This window comes from Triturus cristatus, chromosome 4_1 (genome assembly GCF_964204655.1).
Source record: "Triturus cristatus chromosome 4_1, aTriCri1.1, whole genome shotgun sequence".
Lineage (NCBI taxonomy): Eukaryota > Metazoa > Chordata > Amphibia > Caudata > Salamandridae > Triturus > Triturus cristatus.
The window spans coordinates 1,045,482,980-1,045,502,073 of NC_140585.1; the positions used below are offsets into that span (position 1 = coordinate 1,045,482,980).

A 19,094-nucleotide genomic window follows, 5' to 3' on the forward strand; every position below is an offset into this window, starting at 1 on the left:
CCGAAAGGCCATACGGACAGCAAGGTAAAACCCTGTCACCAAGCACTGAAAGACTAGACTTCACAACCGATCCAAGTCCAAGGTTCACCCTCAGTCCCGATTCAAGTCCAGAAGTTGCAGAAGTCGTTCCCGAATTTACTCATAGTCACACTCTAGATTTTCAGGTAATTTGAAGAAAAAAACATAAAAAATCTTAGTGGGACCCACTCCCCTTCACTCTTGTATTACTGAGAAGGAGCAAGGGCATTGCTATGCCTTAATCTCGCTCCCAAAGTTGATTTACTTTGTAGCCCATCCCGTAGCTTGTTCTGGCACAACCCAAGTTTCCGAGGCAGTCTGTAAAACCGAGGCGGATAAATATGTTCAAGGCATGTGGGCTGCTGAATTCATATCTGTGCATAGATCGCCGCCTAGTGTTGGGTCCGGATGATTGCACATTGTTGTCCTGGAAGAGTCTTCGAAGTATCACGAGATAGGTGGCTCCTCCCCTGGACTACAGTGCGCATGGGCATCCCCTCCATCCTTAGATTGTTTTTTTCCGCCATTGGGTTCGGATGTCCTAATCTTAGCTCTTTGAGTATTTAGGCCTTTACATTCGTCTGTATTGTTTTCGTTCGGCGCAGAGTGTTCGAGGCATGTGGGCTTCTGAATTCATATCTGTGCATAGATCGCCGCCTAGTGTTGGGTCCGGATGTTTGCACGTTGTTGTCCTGGAAGAGTCTTCGAAGTATCCTGGGATAGGTGACTCCTCCCCTGGACTACAGTGCGCATGGGCATCCTCTCCATCCTCAGATTGTTTTTTTCCGCCATTGGGTTCGGATGTGCTTATCTTGACTCAAGTTAGGAAAAACTTTTTCTAGGCCAAAAGGCCTTTAGTTCGCGTCGGTACTGTTCCCGATCGGTATCGATAGTATCTTGTTAGTTTACTAACTTCCAGAACCAACTTTTTCGCATCGTACCCAACCATCGACCCGTCATCGACGATGGAATCGAGGACACCATTCAAGCGGTGTCCTGTATGTAATGCGAAATATCCCCACATCGACGTCCATCCGGTGTGCAACAAATGCCTTTCACCGGATCACGACGAATCTACATGTATGGCCTGTGCCCGATTCCGATCCAAGAAGACTCTCCGGAATCGACGAGCAGCGAAACTCGAAGCGCAGCAAGCGGCACCGGCACCGGCCGACATCTTCAGCGCCGAGAACGAAGATGTCGAAGACGTGGAGAACCTTCCCTCCAGTCCCGCTTCCGAACATGACTCCGGATCGGAAGACGTCGAAGAAAGACTCTTTCGCAGAGATGAAGACGACACCGAGGTAGGAGACTAAAATGAGGCCTTAGGGGCCGAAGAGAGTAGCTCCGGTGACGAGCAAGGCCTACCCGAACAGACTGAGGATATCCCAGTGCGCCAATCTATGGCTCCGGTCGAGGGATCGCCTTCGGGCCTTACCCAAGACCTATCCCGCAGTTCTTCGGCCCCGCCCTCTGGCCCGGCCTCAGACATTCAGCGGCAGCCATTAATACCCAAACCGGCTGGTTTCCCTGCTTCGAAACCGAAACCAAAAGCTGTATTGGTTCAACTGAAACCGAAACCGAAAGTGACGCTGGTCGGATCGAGGCCCACCACACCTTAGACGCCAGCAAAACCCGTCGGCACCGAGCGCACCAAACGAGACTTCGGTGCCGAGCTTGCAGCGGCCGACGTCGGAGTCGACATACGGAAAAAGGCCTTCGGTGCCACCAAACCTACTCGGCTCCCGGCACCGACGCAATCGGCTCCGAGCCCAAAGGTCAAACTGCCTGCTGCGTCTCACACCGCTTCGACAGCACCACCAAAGGCACACTCATCGAAGACGTCGACGGCCATTACTGCCCCTCGACTCGATGACTCACCGGCGCCGAAGAAGTCCACGCCCGCCTCTACAGAACCGGTCGGCGCAAAGGAATCGATGGCGCTCCAGGTGCGGCCCGTTGCTGCGCAACGCACCAAAAACAAAACAGTCCTCCAGGACACGTCGGGCTCCGAGCCGATAAAAGCTCCAACAGTCTCTTCGGCACCGGCCAACATTACTTTTGGCCTGCCGCCATCCACGGCCCCGAAACTGTTCCAAATCAGGACACGGGTCACCCATACCACGATCACGCCTGCCGAACGCTCTCCTGCGGAGACATCCCCGTCACATTTCATCGACGCCGACACCGGCAGGATGATGCTCCACAAAAGGAGAATAACTTCTGAGCCAGCTTTGGACTCCTTCCGGATCCCGCTTAAGAGAAAGCTGCCAGTGGCTTTGGAATCAGTTCTTTACGAACCTCTCCATTCCCCCTACCAGGATCCACAGTCCTTCTCTCCCACACAATCCGACACAGATGTTTTGGAGGACTACATGGGTGACCACGTCCCCTACCCCGGAGAGATGGACCCTGATGGCCAACAGGACCCTGATCAAGCTTGGGATGACCCTGTAGACTCAGGTGCACCTATGGATGCACAGGACCCGCAACTCTATGGAGCAAAAACATCTCCCACAGAGGACACTGCCGCGTTCAACGCTCTAATTGAACGTGCTGCGGCCAATCATGGGGTGCAACTTCACTCTGACACCGTCGAGGACGACTTTCTCATGGATACTTTCGCATCCTCAGAAAGGAATATAAAGACTCTGTCCATGTTGAAGGGTGTCCTCAAACCAGCAAAGGACATCTTCAAGGAACCCACCAGGGCAAGAGTAATAAACCCCAGGATCGACAAGAAATACAGATCGGCGCCTGGGGACCCTACTTACATTAGAGGCCAGTTACCTCTGGATTCTATTGTAGTTGCGAATGCTCGCAAGAGGGCACACTCGCAAACAACAGGTGATGCTCCTCCCCCGGACAAAGAGTCCAAGGTGCTAGAGACCTCCGGCAAACGGGTTGCCGCACAGGCAGCTAACATATGGCGCATTGCCAATACTCAGGCGCTCCTCGCTCGCTACGATCGAGCGCACTACGACACATTAGAACAACTACTCCAACATCTCCCTGACCAATTCAAAGAAGGTGAAGAGATCCTCATCAGGGAGGGACAACTGCTCACAAATGCATCCATTAAGTGTGCACTGGATGCCGCGGATACAGCTGCCAGAGCCATAAACACTAGCGTCATGTTGCGACGACACGCCTGGTTGCGAATCTCCGGATTCAAACCTGAGGTACAAAATAACATCCTCAACCAACCTGTCAACCCCGACTACTTATTCGGGCCGGAGGTTGACACCACCCTAGAGAAAATAAAAAAGGACACAGACACTGCAAAGTCCATGGGGGCCCTACAAACGCAGTCCTTTCGGAGCGGCTCCTTTCGTCGCCCCGGAAATAGAGGAGCAGGTAGAGGACAGGGGTCACAGCAAACATACAACAAGGGCAACACACAAAGCACCTACGATAAAAACACCCGGGGTGGATATCGTGGCTCCAGCACAAAGGGCAGAGGACGCGGCTACGGCAACACCAGGTCCTCCCCCAAGAACAAGCAGTGACGCCCTCTCCCTTCCTCCCGACCACATAACACCTGTCGGGGGAAGGCTACAAAGGTTCCTGTCCACGTGGAACTCCATCACCACGGACAGGTGGGTCAAAGATATTGTCAAATACGGTTACTGCCTAGAATTAACCTCAACTCCACCCACAATACCTCCAAAAAACCGTCCTATGTCCTCAGAGCACTTAACGCTCTTACAGCAGGAGGTGCAAAGAGGTCGTACCCGTCCACGAGCAAGGTACGGGGGTGTACTCCCTGTACTTTTTAATACCAAAAAAGGACGGGTCACTCAGACCTATATTAGACCTGAGACCCCTGAACCGGTACATTCTTTCGGAGCATTTTCACATGCTCACTTTACAGCAAGTCCTCCCGCTGCTCAAGCAGGGAGACTTCCTGGCCACACTGGCCTCAAAGATGCGTATTTCCACATACCCATTCACCCCTCACACAAAAAATACCTCAGTTTCACTGTTCAGGGGCAGCACTACCAATTCAAAGTCCTTCCCTTCGGCGTGACAACAGCACCCAGGGTGTTCACAAAGTGCCTAGCTACGGTGGCGGCACATCTACGGAGGCAGCACATACACGTCTACCCTTACCTGGACGACTGGCTCGTTCAAGCGAAGTCAGCCCAGCAATGTGCCAGCCACATGTCCCGCACCATTCACCTCCTTCACAGTCTGGGGTTCTCACTAAATTACCCAAAATCCCATCTCCAGCCAGCACACGTACAACAGTACCTAGGTGCGACTATAGACACTCTGGCGGCCACAGCTCAGCCAAATTTAGTGAGAATCAACAGCATGCAAATGCTGATTTCCAAGTTCAAACCACAACACTCCCTCCCCGCGCGAGTGTTCATGCAGTTGATAGGCATGATGGCCTCCTGCATTTTCATAGTCCCACACGCGAGACTACATATGCGCCCGCTTCAGGAGTGCTTAGCACGTCAGTGGAATCAGGCTCAAGGACAGTTGAAAGACCTAGTGTTGGTGAGCGGTCGGGCATACAACTCTCTGCATTGGTGGAATCCACAAAACCTTTGCAAGGGCCGACCGTTCCAAGAGCCTGTTCCACAAATAATACTGACAGCGGACGCGTCTCTCAAGGGATGGGGAGCTCATGTACTCAACTACACAGTGCAGGGACTATGGACAACACAACAAAGGAAGATGCACATCAACATTCTGGAATTGATGGCAATCTTCCTCGCAATGAAAGCATTCAAAGTACACTTGTGCAACAAAGTCGTGTTGATCCGGACGGACAACATGACCGCCATGTACTATATACAAAAGCAGGGAGGAACACACTCTCCACAGTTGTCTCATCTGGCTCAGAGCATGTGGAAGTGGGCCATCCAGAAGAACATGTTCCTCATGGCGGAACACCTCCCGGGCAAAGACAACCAGATGGCGGATCTGCTCAGCAGACACAGCCACCAAATACACGAGTGGGAGATGCATCCATCAGTACTCCAACCGTACTTCCAACGGTGGGGTCATCCAGAGATGGACCTATTCGCCACAAGGGAAAACGCAAAATGCCAAAACTTTGCCGCCAGGTTCCCACATCCACAGTCGCAGGGCAATGCAATATGGATGAACTGGTCAGGCAGATTTGCGTACGCTTTTCCCCCAGCACCTCTAATACCGCTGGTGGCACGCAAACTGAGGCAACACTCAATGACGTTCATCCTGGTTGCTCCAACTTGGGCACGCCAACCATGGTACACTACGTTTCTGGAACTCTCCGTGGTACTGCATCAACGACTACGGCTAACACCCACGCTTTTAATGCAGAGCCATGGCGAGATTCAGCACCCAGATCCGCAACAGCTGAACCTGGCGATCTGGCTCCTAAGATCTTAGAATTTGGCTACCTAAACTTGCCTCCAGAATGTATGAATATCATCAAGGAGGCACGGAGACCCACTACCAGAGCCTGCTACGCGGCTAAGTGGAAAAGATTTGTCATTTATTGTAAAAATAATTACATCAATCCGCTGGATGCATTGATGCAAAACATTATCTGTTATCTATTACACTTATACCGATGCAATCTAGCATACAATTCCATCCGTATACATTTAACCGCACTGGCAGCTTACCTTCAGAACAGGCAGCACTTCTCACTGTTCAAAGTGCCTGCCATCAGAGCTTTCTTGGAGGGACTCAAACGTGTGATTCCTCCAAGACACCCTCCTTCAACAGTCTGGAACCTAAATGTGGTCCTCACCAGACTGATGGGACCACCTTTTGAACCTCTCCACTCTTGTGAGATTCAATTTCTAACATGGAAAGTAGCGTTCCTGGTTGCCATTACTTCACTAAGAAGAGTTAGTGAACTTCAGGCACTAACCATTCAAGAGCCATTTATACAGGTTCATGCCAACAGGGTCGTACTACGCACCAACCCTACTTTCATGCCCAAGGTGATTTCGCAGTTCCATATGAACCAATCCATAGAACTACCAGTTTTTTATCCTAATCCTGAGAATGTAGCAGAGAGAATGCTCCACACACTTGATATCAAAAGAGCTCTCCTGTACTATATTGACAGAACACAACATTTCAGGAAAACTAAACAACTGTTTGTTGCCTTTTCTCCACAGCACAAAGGCAACCCCATTTCCAAAGCAGGAATAGCTAGGTGGATCGTTAAGTGTATACAGATTTGCTATGAAAAAGCTAAGCGCACACTAACGATTCCCCCACGAGCCCACTCAACACGAAAGTTAGGGGCCTCCATGGCTTTCCTGGGAAATATTCCTTTAGAGGAGATATGTAGAGCAGCCACATGGTCCACTATACATACATTTACCAAGCACTACTGTGTAGATGTACACTCAAGACAGCAGGCAGCTGTAGGACAGGCTGTTCTCAAAACTCTTTTTCAGACTGCTGCAGCTGGCACGGGAAGCCGCCGCTAAATGGAGGGACTGCTATATAATCTATGCACAGATATGAATTCAGCAGCCCACATGCCTCTAACCGAATATGCTACTTACCAGTATGCATCTGTTCTTGGCATGTAGGGCTGCTGACATTCATATCGCCCACCCTCCTCCCCGGCGCCTGTAGCAGCTGTAGCATTCAGTAATTACTAGTTAGCATGGTCATCATTCACTGTATTACACTCCATCTATGCCACAATGGCGAAAAACAATCTAAGGATGGAGGGGATGCCCATGCGCACTGTAGTCCAGGGGAGGAGCCACCTATCTCGTGATACTTCGAAGACTCTTCCAGGACAACAATGTGCAATCATCCGGACCCAACACTAGGCGGCGATCTATGCACAGATATGAATGTCAGCAGCCCTACATGCCAAGAACAGATGCATACTGGTAAGTAGCATATTCATTCCGCATGGCCATGCTCCGAATCTTCGGCTCCCTTCTGACTTGCATAGTGTCCCACCTCCACAAGGCAGATCTCACAATCTACATTCCTAGTTTGGGACGGATTCAGATAATGACTACGATGCAGGAGATTAAAATGGCCAATAGTACAAAAACTGGTGTGATGATCTCAGAGATGCCCTCTTGATTCCTGCCTTGTCTCACGACGAGGTCCTTTCCCTGAAAAACATGTTTCCTTTGCAATGGTAATGTGGAGGGTGGCTGAGGTTCTTGGCCTCCAGCACCCCTCCTTAGAGGGCAAAAACAATCGGGACCAAATTACTTCAGTCAGGGTAAACCATTACTGATCCCCTACTACCTTTCAATGAGGCGCTCACTGATTTCCCCAGAAAATCGTCAAATTGCAGTGTACTGCTCTCTGCCCCAGGTGACCCCGCCTTTTTGTCTCAGCACTCCTCTTGAGATCTTGGAAGTGTAGACTTCCATCAATCGGACAAATCCCAATACTTTTCCGACTACTCCCCCCTGCTAGGGAGTCCAAAACAGTGGAGACCTTTGGGATATTTTCTACCACTAAGTTGGCCCTCAGGTTCGTCATTGCCAGTTTCCTGCTGGGATTCGGTAGCTCAAGTCCTGGAGGACCTTGAGCCAGTCCTAACCCAAGCCGTACAGGATAGTAATGACACTGCCAAATTCACACTTCGTTGTGGCCTGGTTTCCGTCTTGTGAGCCATTGGCACTAGTGTCACTTTCTGTTGCCATACGTGGTTAAGGTCGACAGGCCTTTCAGGTGCTGTCCAGTCCTCTCCTAAGGATATGCCCTTTGGTGGGACTCGCCTATTTGGGGAAAAAGCAGATTCCGCTCTAGAGTGCTTCAAAAAGTGCAGGGCCACAATGCCCTCCCTTGGCTTATCTCCCCCTTCACGCCAGCCGCATCCACCTTACACTACCTTTCGCAGGTCGGTAGAGATGCTCCATACCAAAGCCACTCCAGCCTCCGCAGGGTGCTCAGCAGTGCCGGGGACATGGCACCCGCCAACCCCTGCAGTCAGGGACATCATGAATGTGGCCCCACTTGCCAAACACCTTTAGGATGTCCTTAGTGGAGTACAGCCGCCTGGCTGGAGGCAGGATTCAATGGTTCTTAATGGGTTGCTGGGACATAACATCAGACAGGTGGGTCCTGCAAATTGTCCCGCAGGGGTACGTCCTACCCTTGGTGGCGGTTTCTGCAGCTCCTTCCACCACCCCCCGAACTACTGAAGGAGGAACATCTGTCTGTCTTAAGGCAGGAAATGGAGGCCCTTTGGCTAAAGGGGCTATGGAGATGGTGCCGGCACCGGAAGTGGGTAGGAGCTATTATTCCAGCTGCTTTCGGACTGAGGCCTTCGTCCTGTTTTAGATCTGTGCCCTCTCAATCTCAAACCTTTCCTCTTGAAGGACAAATTTGAATGCTCACCCTGGCCCAGGTCTTGTCTGCCCTTGACTCTGGAGACTGGATTGTGCTGTTGGATTTGGATGATCCCTATTTATATATACCTGTCCTGCAGGCCCATTGGGACTACCTTCTGTTTGTGGTGGGGCAGGAGCACTATGCTGTGCTTCCCTTTGGTCTCACCAGTGTCCCTCTGAAGTGATGGCTGTGCTAGCAGCACATCTTTGGAGGTCAGGGGGTCCTGGTCTTCTCCTACCTTGACGATTGACTGTTGAAGGCAGGCTCGACCCAGGCAGTCGTCAACCACCTACAGACTATGACAAACCTGTCATCTTTGGGGTTCGCTATAAATGTGCCACAGTCATACCTGACTTCTTCTCAGACGCTCCCCTTTTTTGGAGCCATTCTGGACACAGTTTGATTTTGTGCCTTTTTCCCAGAACGTAGAGTCCAGGACATTCAGGCTATGATCTCGTTTTTTTTTGTTCTGTGAATTGCACTATGTTCATTAAAAATATCCCAAGTCTAGGAATCTACACACTGGCCAAAGCAATTTGCTGTTGGGGCTCTGTGTCTAGACAGATTTGAAAGCAACTGACGTCAGCGCACTGGTGTGGCATCTGTATTTCCTCAGGCCATTTCCAGTGCGGAATGGCGTCCGTGCTGAGCTGATGGTGCTGCCTATCACCACATAGTCTCTACCAAAAAGAGCATTACCGTAAGTAAGTAACTTGTTCTTCTCTGAGCTTCCTCTTTAAATCTCTGGGTTCTGTTTGCGATGATGAATTGTCTCACTTTTTCCTGCCCTGTTGCTCGCAGGAAGGAATAAAATACCAGATAGCTTGCTCAAAGGACTGCACTGTTTAGTTATGAGAGTATTATGTTTAAAGGGCGAATATATTTGGGGAATAATATGAGCAAGAGAGAGGAAAATCATTGACAGATCTGTAATAAAACTTTGTGTACTTAGTTTTGTTCCTTAGGGCATATGACTTATAATGCCTGGTGCTTTCAGCTAATTTCCCATGCCGGCCTAATTTCATGGCTTTTACGGTGACCTCTTTGATACCTTCTGTAAAACATGGCTCTTACTCCAGTATTGGAACTTTCATAGAGTGCCATAGCTTGTATCATTCCCCGTCGTCGCAATGGGAATCTTGGTAAATAAAAATAACATAGCAGTAGTTACAAAAAAGAAGAAAAGGCCTAGGCCTCATCTTGTTTGGTAGCATATCCACCTATTTTTGTAAAAGAGACCAAAATAATGCAACAACCAATCAGAATAGCCCCACCCCACAGAACCTTCCTGAGAGAACCTCAGAGGGTCAGATTTTCTACCGCACGTTGTGCTTAGGGAGTCTCCTTTGAGCTCTGCTCATTTCAACTCTATTCTACTGTTTTTTCAGCAGTTTTTTCTTCAGAATTGTTTGATATTTCTTTTGGAATGTCTGATAAAGAGAAAAAGCCCTTTTTAAGGCTTGTTCCACCTGTGGCAAGAAAAGGTTGTATGTGGAGGACAGGCATAAAGACTGCATCTACTGCCTGTTTCTGGACCACAAGGCACCGGACTGCAAGATCTGCCGCACCTTTTCCACAAGAGTCTCAGGGACTGTGAGGGTCGCCTTCTCACCTGGCTCCACAAGCTGAAGTCTAGAAAGGAAACACTGTCAAGCGACAGCGAAGATTCGTCATCTGTCACTTCGTCCAGAAGGTCAGTGAAGAGGGGTAGGGCTTACCATTCACCATCTACAGACTGCCACGCAAAGGTCTCAAAAAATACCCCCCGTAAGACCGAGAGCTGGAGTCCTAGCAAATCTCCTCACCATGGTGCAAAGGAAGAGGGAAGGACTACCTTCAGCAGGAGCAGTGGCAAAGTATGAATAACCTTTTAAAAAGCCTTCTCTGTCATCTGAGAAGTCTGACAAGAATAGTCAATCGTCGACGATGCTGGGAAAGACTCCATCGACGAAGGTTTCAAAAGTACAAGTTAAATCCGTGCCACCGTCGACGGGCTCGTTGATGGTGCCTTCAAGTCTCCATCTGTCGACGCTGGTGTCGACTGGCTCGTCGTCGACAATGACAATTCCTTCAACGTCGATGAAGGTGTCGGCGAAGGTGTCGACGCCGATAGCTGCAACGACTATGACGTCGTTGAGAGCCTTAACGACGACGGTGACGACGACAGCTGGAGTGAGTGTCGACGGCGCCTGTCTCATCGACCATCTGCTCGGCGTCGGTGGGTCTTCCGTCGACGACTATTTATTTTTCTTCTCCACCGTCGACGGTACCGCTGCCGACTTCGTCGGCGGAGAAAATCACCATTTCTTTGACAAGAATCACGCCGGACATGACTTCTCCAAGAAGAGTTACCCCTCTGCCTTCCGCGCTTTTGCTGGAGGAGGAAGACGATTCTGAGGGTGAGGATGATTCTTTTGGCTATGCCAAAAGCCCCTCACAGCTTCTAGTCAAGTGCCAGGACACTGATTCTGAAGGTGAATACCTTCCTGGGCACTCATAGCATCACTCTCTTCAACGTCAGGAAAACACTAGACAGGAGATGGTTTCTGTATCTTCTTCCCTCTTCACGGATCTTCAAGACATGTTGCAGGACTATAGGAGGAGATTCTCCTAACCACCTCCTCCTTCACTTCCTTTGACGCAGTCTGTTTCTGTGCCGCCAGCTTGTTCTATGTCTTCGCCAAGACCATTGTCCCAGATGGTTGAACAGCCTCAATTAACCAGTCCAGTCATACCTCCGGAGGTTCCAGAGCTGCAGATTGATTCCTCGGACGAGGATCCGGGCGATATCATCAGGCCGGACCAGGGTACTGAGTGGGATGATTGTTATACCGGACCCAGCTTCTCCAACACCGGATACAGCTGATTCTCCCCCGGCAGACATTAGGGGGTTTCATAAATTGATGGAAAGAGCTTCAAGCAGATTTAAACTTCCCATGCCTTCAGTTCAAAATGAATGTTTTCTTTATGATTTCAAGGAACCTTATAGGAAAACGGTCCGTTCCATCCCTATCGTCAGCCATGCCTGGGATGAAGGTCTTAAGGCAATGAAGAATCCGGCTACTGTCATTCCAGTCTTGCTACGTCTGTAGAAAAAATACAAGGCACCCTGAAGACAGTCCAGCATCCTTAATAGGTCAACCGAAGCCAGATTCAGTGATATCTCAGGCGGCTCAGAAAAAATCACGTAATCGTTCTGCACCTCTTACTACTCCTAAGGAAGGCAGACTTCTAGATAATGCTGGGAAAAGATTTTCCTCGATGGCAAGTCTTTTGATTAGAGCGGCGAATGCGTTGGCAATACTTGGCAGATATGATCGTCAGATGTGGTGTGCCCTCTCACCATATCTAGACCAACTGCCTGAAGAGTCCAAGGTGGAAGCAAATAACATCTTGCAGGAGGGAGAGGTCACATCAGCTGAGATTATTGACTGCGCAATGGACATTGTCACGACGGCTTTCCGTTCACTTGCAGGCGCAGCTGTTCTTCGTCGCCAAGGCTGGCTGAGGGCGACATGGTTCCAGCCGGAGGTCCAGAACAAAATCCTGGACCTTCCGTTTGATGGGGATGCTCTCCAAAACATCAAAAAGGATACGTAGTCAGCAAGATCCTTAGGAACCCTACAATATCGGAAGGTTCCTTTCCGTGGAGCCAGAGGAAGGAGTACTACGACCTACAGGGGTTCATACCAACAACAACGGTATCCTTCTTATAATTCAGCGCCTCAATCTTATCGTCCATCTTACTATCAAAGACAAGGCCTCTTCTTTCTCTAGGGCTAACTCTAGAGGGAAACAGAATCGCCAGGGGCATGACACCTCTAAGCAACAATAGCGGCGTACTGGCTCTGCCTGCTGTTACCCCCTCCACGGCAACATCTGGTGGGGGCAGGGTATCTCAATACCTCCACAACTGGCGCCGGATAACATCAGACCGTTGGGTACTCAACATCATTCAATGTGGCCATACGCTGGAATTTGTACATCTTCCACCTTCCAAGCCCCCTGCCGCCATGCCTTTGAAACACCTGCGTCTTCTGCGGCTCGAAGTTCATCAGATGCTCCTCAAAGGGGCTGTAGAGCCGGTCCCCTTTTCTCAATAGGGAGAGGGTTTCTACTCCACATTTTTTCTGATCAAGATGACGCCGGAGAAGTGGCGCCCCATTTTAGATCTCAGGTAGCTAAACACCTATCTCATAAAACAATCCTTTTGGATGGGGGCTCTCCAGGACATTTTACGTCTACTCAAATCTGGGGATTTTAAGGCCACTCTCGATCTTGAGGATGCCTATTTTCACATACCCATCCATCCAGCACACAGGAGGTTTCTACGGTTTACAGTAGGCAAGTGACCCTTTCAGTTCAAGTTTCTACCTTTTTGGACTTCGATCTTCTCCGAGGATCTTTACCTAGGTGCTAGCACCGGTGGCAGCCTTCCTCAGGAAGCAGCATTTTCAAATCTTTGCCTACCTGGACGATTGGTTGCTGAAGGCCCCGTCCAGACGGACAGAGGAAGAAACAGTCGATGCATGTACGTGTCTGTTCAGCAATCTGGGCCTGATTCTCAACAGGAAGAAGTCCTCTTTCTGTCCGTCCAAGGAAGCACGATTCCTAGGAGCCATTCTGGACACGTCTCTCAACAAGGCTTCTCCATCCCTCGAAAGGCAAAAGAAACTGATGTCCATGGCTCAGCTGTTGAGAAGAGGAAAGTATCTTTCAGTTCGCCATTACAAATCCCTGCTAGGAACAATTTCCTCTTGCATTCCTTTAATACCTCACTGCAGGTTCAGGTTACGGATGCGTTCACTTCAGGAACAGCTCAACCTACAATGGCGACAAGTGGATGGATCCTTCGACAAGGTGCTAATCACTCCGGCTATGAAAAATGCTGCCTTGTGGTGGACGAAGGAGCAGAATATATCCCAAGGTCTATCCTTCATAATCGATCCAGCTCCTCAGGTTGTGTGTTACAGATGCCTCGCTGGAAGGCTGGGGCGCGGTGCTACAGGATTTACATGTAAGCGGACATTGGTTGCCACAGCACCGCCTTCTTCATATCAATCTCCTGGAACTCAGGGCAATTCGTCAGTTCTACAGGCTTTTCTTCCACAGCTGCAGGGATCGACGGTTCTCGTCCGCACAGACAAAACCACAGCCATGCACTACTTTAACAAAGAAGGGGGTACCAGATCTCTTCCGTTGTCACAGGAAGCCCAGAAGATTTGGAAGTGGGCTATCCTTCACAGGATATGTCTGAAGGCAGAACATCTTCCAGGAATACTAAATGAAAAGGCGGACATTCTCAGCAGGCTGTCATCAGTCAGCCACGAATGGGAACTGAACCTGACTGTCTTGCAGGAAATCCCCCGGTGGGGCAGACCTTCAATAGACCTCTTTGCCACCCCGGAGAACAAAAAATGGCAGTTTTACGCCAGCAAACTACATCATCACGGATAGCTGGGGAATGCGCTTTCGATAGCCTGGTCAGGCGCATTTGTATGCGCCTTTCCCCCCATTCCGTTGATACCCAGAGTACTCGGGAAGATCAAAACGGAACCGTGCAAGATGGTCTTAATAGCTCCAGCTTGGCCGAGGCAGTTCTTGTTCACGGAGCTTCATCTCCTCTCCCTGGTCCCTCCACGGCTGCTACGGATGGTCCCAGACCTTCTCACGATGTCCCAGGGCCAGATCTGGCATTCGGACCCTCGTTCCTTACACCTAACAGCATGGCTCCTGAGCAGCGAGAGTTTCTTGGGCTAGATCTCTCGGAGGAGATTAAGGAGGTGCTCTCTCAGGCAGGCGCTCCTTCTACTAATAAGAAATACCATGTAAAATGGAAGAGATTCTGCATCTGGTGTCAGCAGGAGGGTTTCGACACTTTTTCATCTCAACCTCACCAAGTTCTTCCATATTTGATGTCCTTGGCTAAAGCGGGGCTGGCTCATTCATCCATAAAAGTTCATTTGGCGGCAGTTTCTCGCTATAGACGCACTGCATCTGGACCTTCTCTTTGGTCATCCAGGATTGTCAAGCAGTTCCTCAAAGGCCTCTTTAGAGTCTTTCCTCCAGTGAGGCCTCCGCCTCCTATGTGGCATTTGAATTTGGTTCTCACCTAGCTGATGTAGCACCCCTTTGAGCCGATTCATCGAGCAGATTTGAAATTCCTTTCTTGGATGGTGGCGCTTGTCTTAGCTCTCACTTCTGCAAGAAGAATGGGTGAATTACAGGCTCTGACAATCCAGGAACCCTTCCTACAATTCAAGAAAAATACAGTGATCCTAAGGAGCAGCTCGCACACCTTCACACGACCTTACTGGCTGGAGGCCTCGACATAGGAAGACACGGCTGTAGGCCAGGCAGTCCTGAGGAACTTCATCCATTGAGTGGTGAGCTTTCCTTTCTTCCCTCCTTCCTTTCTTCTTGTTATTGGCACATTTTGGTTTTGGATTTATATGTATATTTACCTTTATTCTTAAATGTCATTGCAGTTTTTAATGTTCTTTTGCATGTTGCATTTAAAAAAAAAAAAAGGGGGGGGGAGAGAGAAGAGGGAAACTCAACGAGGAGAGAGCAAAATGTGCTTCTGACTGCTAGCTACTCTGATACAAGCTATGGGAATCTATGAAAGTTCCAATACTGGAGTAAGAAAACAAGTGACTTACCTGTAACTTTGGTTCTCCAGTATTGGTAACTTTCATAGATTCCCATGCGCCCACCCTCCTCCCCTGGGAAAGCTCAGCCTTCAGCATATTTTGTTATACTGTTACACAAGGGCTACAAAAATCTGACTCTGAGGTTCTCTCAGGAAGGTTCTCTGGGGTGAGGCTATTCTGATTGGTTGTTGCATTATTTTGGTCTCTTCTACAAAACGAGGTGGATATGCTACAAAATGAGATGAGGCCTAGGCCTTTTCTTCTTTTTTGTACCTACTGCTATGTTATTTTTATTTACCGAGACTCCCATTCCCACGACGGGGAATGATACAAGCTATGGGAATATATGAAAGTTACCAATACTTGAGAACCAAAGTTACAGGTAAGTAACTTGTTTTCTTCTATGAATTCTGTTGCATCCGTTACCCATCCTGAACGGATTTGCCAGCAGTGATTGTGCATACCTTGTTTTATAGACTTGCTCTGTTACCTAGGCTACAGTGACCAAACCTAGCAATTCCAGTCTCATTGGTGATTGTTTGAAATTGATAACCAACAACATGGCTTTCAAGCCAGTTATGTTGTCAAGTGACTGAACTATTCATCTTGATTTGGTGCCTTGCTCCCAAATCGGCAAAGTGACTCCATGGGTCGGTTGTGTACTTTAAATGCTTGTGTGGTGGGCACTCTTGTTTCTGTTTTATCGTAGACGTTAACAGCCTTTTTAATAACTAAAGAAACCTTACAGAAAGTTCACAGAGCAGATACCTATAAAGATCCAAGTACTCAAAAGGGAATAATTGAAAACCTAGGTCTTTTTTCCATCTTAAACGGAACTATCTCCCTTAGCATGCTTTATTATGCAGATGTTTACAGTCTAGTATGTTGGTACTCATTGGTGATAACATTGTAGTGCTCTTCTAGCTCCTGAGAGACCTGTGCGTAGGACAACGTTAAATAGATTTAATCACCTCGACTATTGTATGCTTTGCTAATACCGTTGAGATTTTCACTGACCTGTAAGCCGTTATGTCTGAAACAAAGCTGACATATGTGCTTTATAAAAAAATCATGACTGCATTTTGGGCTCTTGGGAGCCAATTTTGACCACATAATGTTCTGTGCCGTAAACATGTTTTTGTGCATCTTAGGGTCGGACTCACATCTTCAAGATCCACGCCCGCTCCATGAGTGTCGAGCGAGACATTCGCTTTGAGCTGCTGGCTCGACTGTGCCCCAACAGCACTGGTAAGCCTGCTTATGAGCCATGGATTTTCCCCGTCGCTTCACTTTTGTGGAATCGAACTAAACTTAACATATTTTGTGTTTTTTATTTTTTTCTCCTGTTTCAAAGGCGCTGAAATCCGTAGTGTGTGCACAGAGGCAGGAATGTTCGCTATTCGTGCCCGTCGAAAAGTGGCCACCGAGAAGGACTTCCTTGAAGCTGTGAATAAAGTCATCAAATCGTATGCCAAGTTCAGTGCAACGCCCAGATACATGACCTACAACTAAACGCAGCGGAGAGCTCTTCAGGAAAATAGCTTCAGAATGTGGTTTTGTATTTAGGGTCACTGCGTGTGAAAGGGAACAAAAATTACACTTTTCATGTTCTTGTATTGTGCAGTAACGAGAAGTTATGTAGTCAATAAAATATTCTAATATGACTGACTGGATGTGCGTGTGACTTTTTTTCCGCTTCAGTGTGCGCCATTCTTCTTTTCTTTACTACTTTATTTCATTGTTTTCGTTCTTTATAAAGCTATAGAGCAGCATCTAAGAATACATCTTCACGCTGGGTTGTTCATTAATCCTCAAGGCGAGTTGATTGCTATTTTTCTGAATAGTCTTTTTTTTTTTTCTCCAGTTTTCTTTGAAGAAACTACCTGGATGCTTTTAGAGGCCTCTTGGATTTCTACTACAGGGTACCATACTGACAACGAGCATTGGCAAAGCCAATAAGTCTGCCAAACCTGTGTTGTTTTCTCCCCCAAACATATGCAATATTATTAACAATGTAAAAGTAAAAAAATAAAAATGTCTAATTCGGCATGCATATTTTTATCGCAAAATGTAATAAGGAAATGAATGTAGAGATTGGCCTACCAGCTCTTTGACCTGAAATGGACTGTTTTCTAGGTGGATGTGCACGCATGAATCTGCAAAATACCATCACTGTGAAAAGGTGTAATTGCTGTAGTTTGGTAACCCATTGCCCCGTTTTTTTATTAATCTTTTTTTTTTTTTTTTACAGATAACGAGTGGGGAATAACTAAGGCTGGTATCTAGGCCAGACCGGTAAAGGTAGCCAGTAACTTGTGCTCAGTTAGCAAATACAAAATCAGCCTAAACACAATTTGATGAAGCAAAAGTGAGTTAGAAAATAAGTTTATTTAGACAGTTGTCCATAAAACATTCTAGAGACATAGTTAACAATTAAAATCAATAAAAAGTCCCGTCTTACTACCCGACAACCCCCTCACATTATAATTCATCATAAGATTCTATTTAACTGCAGATCTAGATAGTTTATTTCTGATGACTCCACGGCTTTCCCCAATGGAGAGTACCATATTTAAAAAACAGAGGTCTTAAAAACTTAATTTGATTTACAGAATAAAAAAACACAATCCATTAATATGTGCAGCAAGAAACATTTTACATTCAGGGGGCAGGGGCAGTGGCCACTTATCCTGGACCCAGGCTCTGTTTGGGGCGATGAATAGATTGGGTTACATCCCACCCTGACCCTTAATATTTCATTATGCAACCCTGGATCTGGTAGCTGCAACAAATGGGGAAAGACAGTGTCCTGACCCAGAGTAGAAAGTGAAAAGCTAATAGATAATTTCTTGCTCAGGTAGATTAAGTCGTTTCGGACACCAAGATAACAGACTCTCTTAATACCTGTACGTCTGAGAACAGGTACCTGGATGTAATTGTACCACTATCCATTTGGATATTCCTAAGGGCAACTAATCTAGTTCTTGCATCCTTTGCTCACCTTCTTTTGCCACCTTGGATCTCTACCCAACAAAATTTGGAAACTTTGGACACTTTGTTATCAGAGAGTGTGTTAAAATATCTTAGCGTCAGAGTAAAAGCCATCCGGTTCCAAAAAACCAACTTACACTCTCTCCTTATGGCTTGTACCATTGTGCCCTGTGGGAGAGATAAAAGCCTTCGAAGTACTGCCCCTTCTAATCTATCCTATTATATGTTGAAGCAAAAGGTTTAATTTGATTGTCTCTGCAATTCACGGATTATAATAGTTCAGGATTTCCAGCATGTGTGTCCATGAGAGGCGAAGCCAGGCTAGATTTTCAAGATGGCTGCCATATGTACAATTACTTCTAAAACGTTTGCGTGGTTATTACTTACAAAGTGAGAAGTCTGCCATGGATCTGGATATTGTGGAACAAATTTGGAAAATCCTGTGTAGTAGTCTAAAGGTGTCTTACAACATCTGTATTTGTGATCAATAGGCTCATTACTTCTCAATCGCGTTGTTATACTTACTACGGCAAATAGTAAAATCAGCAAATTTAGACCAACATTTTAATAATTGCACTTTTTTTAGCATTCAATAATTCCTTCACCTGCATAATTTGCCTGTTTTTGGAAGGTGTATCATGATTTTGAAATGGTAAAGATTGCCCAGTAAAAGGTAGATTGCAGTAGCACACTTTATTGCACTGAAAGATCTACCCATGATGCTTTCTGGTGACATGCAGGAGGAAGAAGACTAGAAACAGCAATGTGACAGCAACTTCAGAAGTTAGAGGGGGGCTTGCTGTCTCTGTATAATTTCATTGACTTAAGTACTGGCCCACAACAGTTTGTGAGATAAAATATGAGTTAAACATTGAAATGGGTGATTCAGGAGGACATGACATGTGAGCTACATGATCGGTGCTATTGCAGCGTATTGCACTACTGCCCTGCAAGAAATTAGCAGCATGCTGTCAATCTGGATCTTGGCTTCTGTTAAGTAATGTGTATGTGGATGACACGCAGTCATTGGCATGGCTTTGCAGTGCCCCATTGGATGTAAAGAGAAAGGACAGCCCCGTTTTGCAGCCTGAATCTTTTCTG

General features: G+C 47.6%; 1 protein-coding gene across 1 annotated transcript in view; it reads left to right on the plus strand.

The window, feature by feature from the left end:
• Nucleotides 1-16,670, plus strand: part of PSMC2 (proteasome 26S subunit, ATPase 2) — a 134,870-nt gene extending 118,200 nt beyond the window's left edge. Inside the window, exons 11-12 of the mRNA XM_085654027.1 lie at nt 16,154-16,250; nt 16,357-16,670. Coding sequence (XP_085510153.1) covers nt 16,154-16,250; nt 16,357-16,514 — 255 coding nt within the window. The 3' untranslated portion in view covers nt 16,515-16,670. The remainder of the gene's footprint in view (nt 1-16,153; nt 16,251-16,356) is intronic.
• The last annotated feature ends 2,424 nt before the right edge of the window (nt 16,671-19,094 follow it).